The sequence below is a fragment of the Littorina saxatilis genome, linkage group LG2 (assembly GCF_037325665.1).
Source record: "Littorina saxatilis isolate snail1 linkage group LG2, US_GU_Lsax_2.0, whole genome shotgun sequence".
NCBI classification, from domain to species: domain Eukaryota; kingdom Metazoa; phylum Mollusca; class Gastropoda; order Littorinimorpha; family Littorinidae; genus Littorina; species Littorina saxatilis.
Genome location: NC_090246.1, coordinates 24739623 through 24748385, shown reverse-complemented (window position 1 = coordinate 24748385; position 8763 = coordinate 24739623). Strand labels below are relative to the sequence as shown.

At 42.4% G+C, this 8763-nt stretch overlaps 1 protein-coding gene across 2 annotated transcripts; it reads right to left on the bottom strand.

Annotated features, from left to right (window-relative positions):
* Positions 1-1066: 1066 nt before the first annotated feature.
* On the bottom strand, positions 1067-8355 carry LOC138958558 (proline-, glutamic acid- and leucine-rich protein 1-like). 2 transcript variants are annotated; one of them, XM_070329763.1, is made up of 4 exons: positions 8233-8355; positions 4101-4217; positions 2996-3213; positions 1067-2385 (listed from the first exon to the last, which is right to left on the bottom strand). In XM_070329763.1, the coding sequence occupies exons 2-4, from the start codon at positions 4207-4209 to the stop codon at positions 1504-1506; spliced, it is 1209 nt and encodes a 402-aa protein (XP_070185864.1). In that variant the 5' UTR covers positions 4210-4217; positions 8233-8355; the 3' UTR covers positions 1067-1503. The 2 variants fall into 2 exon arrangements, with proteins under 2 accessions (XP_070185864.1, XP_070185863.1); XM_070329762.1 differs by lacking the exon at positions 8233-8355 and adding an exon at positions 6038-6203.
* Positions 8356-8763: the final 408 nt, after the last annotated feature.

Sequence of the window (8763 nt, the reverse complement as noted above, 5' to 3'; positions counted from 1 at the left end):
TTCTTAGATTTACTTTGTTGTGAAATGTGTTGGTGGACTAGTTATGCGTGCGTGCGTGCGTGCGTACCTGCTCGCGCGCGCGCGCGTGTGTGTGTGTGTGTGTTAGTGTGTGTGTGTGTATGTGTGTGACCATCAACTGATTATGTCGCCAATGGCATCTTAAATGTCAGACTGACGTGAAACAGAGGCAAGAAGCGGATGTGCGTGCGTGCGTACGGGCGGGCGGGCGGGCGTGCGGGCGTGCGTACGTGTGTGTGTGTGTGTGTGTGTGTGTGTGGTGTGTGTGTGTGTTTGTGTGTGTGTGTGTGTTTGTGTGTCAATCCGACTACGACGACGACGACAATGATGACGACGACGACGAAGGTTATGATGCAGATGCTGCTTCTGTTGCTGCTGCTGCTGCTGCTGCTGAGGATGATGACAACAACGATGGTGATGACGACGACGATGACGATGACGACGACGATGATGATGCTGACGATGAAGACGACGACGACGATGATGATGATGATGATGATGATGATGATGATGATGATGATGATGATGATGATGATGATGATGATGATGATGATGATGATGATGATGATGATGATGATTTTGTGTCGTTTCATCTTTTCCGCAAATGGATACGATGCCAACGAAAATACAGGGCTGAGAGGATTTCTCCTGCGACAACTTTGTAAAAGAGTACGTGGAAAGTCGTCAGATTTCAACAGCTTCTGTTTGTCTTGAGCTTTTCATTGTATACCTTTATAGGTGTCATTATCTTCTTTGGTTTTTCCAAGTGAACTTGTTTATGTCTTGATAAAACGTACAGGAACTGTTATGTACCTTACCTCCCTCTCATTCGAACGAGTGTTTAGTAAAGTAGTATGCATGCGTATGCAAAGGACTGAGCGCTCATCAGAGCGTGTTTGTTTGTCGCTGATATTGGAGTCGGCGCCTGTGTTTCTCGTGGAATGCGGGCACACACACACACACACACACACACACACACACACACACACACACACACACACACACACACACACACACACACCAAAACAAACTTAGTAGCAGAGGAAAAATGAAATCGTCAATTTACTTAACTAGTCCACACACATTGATAACATCTCCGTTTATCCAGAGCCACAACAATAGCACAAACCGTTCTCTGGCACCAGAACGAAAAATCATGTCAAAGTAGAGAATTGTATGTAGGCCCTATGCGTGACACAGAGCTATACTTCAACACACACATTATGACAGGATTTTGATTTTTGTTTTGTTTCTTGTTTGACTCTGATTTTAATTCTGCTTCAACGTTGGCCAACTTCATCATTGGGGGAGGGGAAATGGGAAGGGGGAGGGGGTGTCAGGGTGGAGGATGATGGGCTTAGCGCTTTCTTCAATTCTCCCTCCCCTTAGGACAAGACAAGGAATATTAATGTCCTACAGGCATACATTTTTGGTCTCTTAAGGACAGGTATGGGGTCATATGATAGTGCTCCCTCCCCTTCCTGATCACCAGTCTTCTTCACTCTCTGAGTCATCAGAACCAACGCTTTGCTGGGCGGGGTACTGCATGCCGTAACCATACATCATCATAGCGGTGTAAGGGTCCATCATACCGAACGACTGCTGACCCCACTGTCCGGCAGCTGACCAGCTCTTCCACTGGGGGCCAGTCACCTCCTCCTCTTGACCATCGTCCGAGGACTCGCTGCTGTCCTCCTCGTCATCATCGTCATCGTCATCATCCTCATCGTCGTCGTCTGCGTCTTCTGTAATTTCTGATCGTGTGTAGTAGTATGTTCCTGGGAAGCCCTGAAAGACGAATTCGGACGGAGCGATTGTTGTTTCTGCTTGGTAGAGTGACTCAGCAGGAGGAGCAGATGGAATGGTTTGCTCCTCTTGTTTGGGCTGTCCGGTCGTTGGGGTGATCTCGATGGTCACTTGTGGAGCAGCCGTCCTTTCTGGTTGTAGAGACGATTGTACGGGAGGAGCTACTGATAGGGTTGGGTCTTCTTGTTTAGACGGTCCGGCCGTTGTTGTGGTAATGTCGATGGTCACTTTTGGACGGGATAGTGGTTTTCTCCCTTGCTGGAGGTTTTCATTATCATCATCATCGTCATCTGTATCATCATCTTCTTCTTCGTCCTCCTCGTCTTCTTCTTCTTCCTCTTCTTCTTCCTCCTCCTCTTCCTTTTGCTGTTCCTGTGGGTTTGCCCCTGTGGATATAACGACTTCTACAACAGTTGCCTTCTTTTCATCGTCGCCGTTGTCGTTGTCGTCATTATCATCATCCTCATCCTCATCGTCATCATCGCTGGAATCAGTTTCCACTTCAAAGTAGTTGTCTCGACTTTGGGGAGGCTGCGGGTTCTCATTTGAGATCATCAACACCTAAGACAAAACCAACAGGAACGGGTCAGAGTGTGGGAGTAATACACTCTCATGACAAGACAGGTTAATTAAGATAAGAACATCCTTTCACCTAATGTATACCAAATATAGGAAGCCCGGCTATTTTTGTGCAAAGTAGCATCTTTATGTATTTATTTTATTTTATTTTATTTGTATTTTTGATGAATTAGTTTCTTAATTTACCCCTATGTCCATCAGCTATTACTTCAACAACAACAACAACAACAAAAATGTAAAACAAAACTTCATACTCTGTAATGAAACCAGCCAGATTGTAGATTTTTTTTTTTTTTTTTTTTTTTCGTCCTTACACCTGTTCCTTGTCCCGTTGTGTTCTCACACCGCCCCGTCCCTGCACTCACTGCCGCTCCAACCACCTCTGAATTTCGTTCTGCTGCCAGACTTGTCGATTTTACAGATTGTAGATTTTTGGTATGTGTCCAGGAGGATAGATGCTCTTGTCAAATATAAAATCCTGGGCAGATCTGAAGTTTTCTACAAGGTCGATTACATGAAAATGATTGTATCTTTGACAACTGCCGTTGAAAAAAACCCCACTATATGTTTAGTCTACTTTCCCGATTCTTACCTGCCAGGTGTAGCAGCTCAGCTCGATGGGCTCCGGGTGAACAAGGATGTTGGGGTTGGAGGCAGCAACGATGAGCTTCTCCGGAGGGATGAGCAGGTGGATGGCACGATCGATGTTAATCTGGTTGCAGTCATCCTGTTGCTTCCAGTAAGATCCCCATTCGTTCAGGGTTAGAATCTCATCCCGTCTGTTTGGAGGTATGGTTGTGCCGTACACTCCTGTTAAAAGGATGTAAAGACAAACATATGACTTCTGAACAACTCCTCATCATGCCAATAAGACCGAGAGTTGTTCGTGGTCACAATCTCTTCCCATCTGCTTGGGATTGTTCCATACATGTTGAAGGGACAACCAGACCAAGCAGATGACATGTGGACACACTATACTCGTGATACCAGTAAGACCCCCAGTTATTAAATGCTAGCACGCCTTCCTGTCTACTTGGAGGTATGGATGCACATTACACACGTGTGGGAGAGTTTGGATCGCAGAGAGGGTGAACATGTTAAGATTGGATAAGATGGACATCGTTGGCTATAAGGCTTTACAACAATGTAAGTATACGTAGCTGCACACGCTGAGTTTTATGAAGATGTCAGTTCAAAAACAACAACAACAACAACAACAACAACAACAACAACAACAACAACAACAACAACAACAACAACAACATCAAAAACAACACTATCAGCACCACCACCCCCACTCAACCAGCACCAATGACAGAAGAAAGAAGAATGGAAAGCAACCGAACCAACACCAAACAAAAACATTGATAATTGAGTGAGTGATTGAGTTTTAAGTGCGTGACTTTTCTGGTTGGCTCATTCAAATAAATGAATACACACGTGTTTGTTCGTTTGTTTGTTTGTTTGTTTGGTTGGTTGGTTGGTTGGTTGGTTGGTTTGCGGGTTGGTTGGTTGTTTGTGTTTGTTTGTGTGTTTGTTTGTTTGTTTGTTTGTATGTTTGGTTGGTCGGTTGTTTGTTTTTGTTTGTTTGTATGCTTGTTTGTTTGCCTGTTTGTGTGTCTGTTTGTTTGTTTGTTTGTTTGATTGTTTGTCTGTGTGTCTGTTTGTTTGTTTGTTTGTTTGTTTGTATCACGGACCTTCCCCATAAAGGCAGTCAGGTCCCCTCAGAGGAGCACTTTTGATGTAGCTAAACAGCTTGATCTCTTCCAGTCCCACTTCGTTCGTGTAATAGTAGAAGTTTGCCATCTCAATGCCTGCAAAGAGAAGCAAACATTAATGGAGATTTGTCCTGAGACTTATAGTTTAGCGCCGTCTCAACACCGTCTCAACAACTGCCCTTAACCCCGACCCACCTTGTTTTTCGTCTACACATGATACTGATTTGATGCCAGCTTACTTGACATTTTTCTTCTTCTTCTGCGTTCGTGGGCTAAAACTCCAGCGTATACCCGTGTTTTTGCACGAGTGGATTTTTACGTGTATAACCGTTTTTACCCCGCCATTCAAGGCAGCCATACGCCGCTTTCGGAGGAGCTGATTTGATGCCAGCTTACTTTACATTCGTTTTAAATTAAGATTTTGTTGAGCGCATGACCACGCTATCTTGAAATACGTGCGTTTACGTTATACGTGGCAACTTCTCAACAGAATTCGCGGCAAATCATAATGAAGCGATGAGGAATACGTAAAAACAAATCCCTATAAAAATGACTGTGGTACAGATCAATAATGCACACTTTTATCTTACTCTTTCTTACGTAAAATAAATTAATGATTCTAACCGAAACAACATATTAATAGGGAGCTGGGACACACATATAAACGAAACCTATACACACCCCTATACCGGGGGTGTAATAAACATTCACGCACGGACAAACAGGCAGACAGACACACACACACACACACACACACACACACACACACACACACACACACACACACACACACACACACACACACACACACACACACACACACATACAAAATTAAATACCACTCTCAAACGCAAGAATCAGTAGAAACAGAACGAGTAGTAGAAATAAAATGATAATTCGTTCAAAGACATTGCAGTATTGCAGAGAATAAAGTCTGCAGAAAACTGAAAAGATTTCAAAGAAGCACTTCTGAAGAACTGTATGCAATTCTTCTTCAGGGTTTTGTTTGATTTTACAGCTCAAAAGTCGATACCAGCTACCAGCATTGTTTTTTTCTAGAACATTCTCATTCTTCACGCAAACCTCGTTGGATTATTTGTTCCCAGCTGAGAAGCTGTTTCCGTTACATTGATTTTTGTTAGTTTTTTTTTTAAACCTACCTTATTCATTCTGATACGAAAGTGGCACGCACCAAAGCTACTACTTGATGTACAATTGAAAAATAGACGAATAAATACATAAATAAAGACATGTATAACTGATTTCATGTAATACATAAGCAAATGAATAATTGAATAAGCCAATAAACCGATAGATGAATAGATTAAGAATAAAGCTTAAAAGACAAAAAGAGAGAAAGGAATAAAGAAAGAAGGGAAGAAAAAAAGAAAGAAAGAAAGAAAGAAAGCCGGATCGGATAAAACGTCATAAAAGACATTGATCAAAACACACACACACACACAGACACACAGACACACAGACACACACACACAGACACACACACACACACACACACACACACACACACACACACACACACACACACACACACACACACACACATACACTACCATCCTCGTCTCGAATCCCAGCCTGAAAACATTGAACCAAAACTTGACCTATTGTAAAAAGGAGCTAGGAGGTGCTGCATGCATAAATAATAAGGGTATACACCTCCAGGACAACCTGTGTCTGGCCTGTCTGAAAACACCTCCGAGTGAGGGGTTGTGCTGCCAGCGCGGTGAAGATAAAGAGAGAACATTTTCAAGCAGGATGTCTCTGAACTGTATAGCTTTTCACAGATACACACACACGCGCAGAAAAAGAAAGGAAAACAACATTTCTGCTTTTAAGATTGCATTCATTCAGGAAGAAACACACACGTCTGAATCTATTTCACAGTGAAGTACTTTTACCTGTTGTTGACTAATGAAAAATTGGTTTCCTGAAACGATGCAACATATCCTGGAGGTCACGCTGAAAGATTTAGTAGGCAGTCTCAAACATGTTCTGCTACACTAGCTGACAACTTCAGTACTGAGTCCTAAACTGTTTTGGTCGCAGTCCACGCGTTCCTAAATATGGGCACAGGATCATTGTTGTTTGCGTGTTTTTCGTAGAATGCAAAAATAAATTCTCATGCAAACAGCAGTTGATTGTCATGGCACTGGAATTACTTGTGCTTGTTAAAGATGCAAATGCCTCGAGTGGACTAAACAAAATGTTGAATCAACACAAAACATTTTGGAAAGTAAGAACTTTTCAATATTAATAAAACACATTCATTATCTTTGACATTATTCCTTTGCTGTTCCCTGATTTTTTTTAATGTGAAAAGAATATCTTATAAGTGCCATGCAGCAACGCGGACATGTATTTGCTCCCTTCTAAAGTAGTATATATTTGTTGGTACCAAAATCATTATTTCTGGTTTAACCGAAACGTATCGTATATACATATATCATTGTTTAGTAGCTAAACACACAAAACTATTGCTATGGCTATTTTCTACTTTTTCACATAAAAGACAACATATTCTAAAGGGGGAAAATCCGTAATTAGCCTTCTCGCACTAATTTAATTCCCTGCTGCCTTAGGAGTTAACTCATGCAAATAAAATAAGCACCTCTTTAAACACTTTGCCTGGAAAAACACAAAGATGAAAACAATCAATGTCGCCGGGCGATTGGATCTTTAACGATCCAATCAAGCCGTTGTTTTCAAGTCCGCCGCAAAACACAACCGTAATTGCATACTTCTTTCTCTTCTTCTTGCCAGGTCGATATAAATTCCCAACCAAATAACAGTTCGAGAGCCCTCCACTGTTATTAGTGTTGTAAAGAAGTCATCTTTTATACGAAAATTATAGTGCATGGCTATGTGTGTCGTGAAGAAACCAAGACAATTTTGCTGTTTGGTTGACTTTAATACTATGAAGGGGTCTATAAGAAGAATACTCATAACAAGAATAGATTTGAAATGCTTGACGTTGACAAAACCAAATATTCAAACAATAGATTTGAAATATTGGACGTTGTGAAAAACAAATCAAAACGATGAAACAGGACAAGAGATATAAATGAATTACTCGCTTCCTTTTTGGTTTCTTGTATTAGAATGAATGTGCTGCAAAACCTTTTCTCATCTGTACTGTCTGTCTGTCTACCTGTTTTTCTGTCTGTCGGTCTGTCGGTTGGTCGGTCAGTCGGTCGGTCGGTCGGCCTCTGTGTGTGTGTGTGTGTGTGTGTGTGTGTGTGTGTGTGTGTGTGTGTGTGTGTGTGTGTGTGTGTGTGTGTGTGTGTGTCTCTCTCTCTCTCTCTCTCTCTCTCTCTCTCTCTCTAGCAAGCTCTCTCTCTCTCTCTCTCTCTCGTTCTCTCTCTCTAGCTCTCTCTCACACATACACACAGACACACAGACACACACAAACACATGCACGCACGCACACACGCACACACACACGCACGCACACACCTACACACACATAGACGCACGCACACACACACACACACACACACACACACACAAACACACATACACGCGCGCGCATGCACGCACGCACGCTTACAAACACATACACAAACGCACTCTCTCTCTCTCTCTCTCTCTCTCTCTCTCTCTCTCTCTCTCTCTCTCTCTCTCTCTCTCTCTCTTCCCCCCTGTGTCTATAATTTTGTCATTTTCAGATGTAAAGAGGTGTCGCCTCATTGCTAAGTTCATTTTTCCACGCCATAAAACGTCGACAACTGCATGTTAAAACACTAAAATGTTAGAGATAGTACTGTTGTAATTGTAAACGATTATTATATACCATGTGAGTGTAAATGTGTAAGACGTGTGTGTGTAAAATTCCCCTAACCCACATCCCCTCTTCCCTGGTTTGTATATGGGCCAATGGCCATACGTACAATAAACCATCCAAAAGACAAAGTCTCTTCCCCCTCCCCCTCTCTCTCTCTGGCTCGCTCTCTATACCTTCCCCCCCCCCCCCCCCTCCACTCCTATCGCTCTCTTGAGCTCCCTCCATTTCGACTTTATCTTTTTATTAGCTGTCATGCCTCAATGGACTCTCAAGAACACAAATCCAAAAACAAAGAGACTACCAACAACCTACCTTTCTTGTTTTTTGATTCTCAAGAACACAGCTTCAACTGGCAAACAACATGTACCAGAAAGCCAACGCAGGTTCACCTATATGCCAATTACCGAGGCACTAATGAATGATATACCATCAAACATCGTGCAGGTCTAATCAATACTAGTATCTGGAACGAGAAGAGACGATGAAACAGAACACGAAGTTTGCGGCGTTGACAGAAAACACAATCATACAGACTGTTCACAGACAGACACATTAACGGCGAAGAATCTTCAACATACGAGGGCTTACTGGAGCATCCTTATTATTAAAAGCACGTTCAGCCCAGGTACCACTATTAAACGTATTTCAGTGTCGTTGACTTTATTTACCAAGACCAAGGAACATTTTGCTGTGCCGAAGTTGAGACGCGCTTGTAATGATTTAACTAGAAAATGGAACATACCTATATATAATTGAGTGTATGAATGTAAATTTATAGTACAAATGATTCTTTCGTCGAAGGCCCGATTCTTCACCGGCACAGTTTGTCGGTATTGTCGACGG

Bases quoted from the DNA above. Each gene is read 5' to 3' on its own strand.
- LOC138958558 (XM_070329763.1), bottom strand. From the start codon at position 4,209: ATGGCAAACTTCTACTATTACACGAACGAAGTGGGACTGGAAGAGATC. The intron at 3,214-4,100 runs GTCCGTGATACA...TCCTTTTAACAG, and splicing joins TGACTGCCTTTATGGGGAAG to GAGTGTACGGCACAACCATA. The intron at 2,386-2,995 runs GTAAGAATCGGG...GTTTTGTCTTAG, and splicing joins TGAGCTGCTACACCTGGCAG to GTGTTGATGATCTCAAATGA.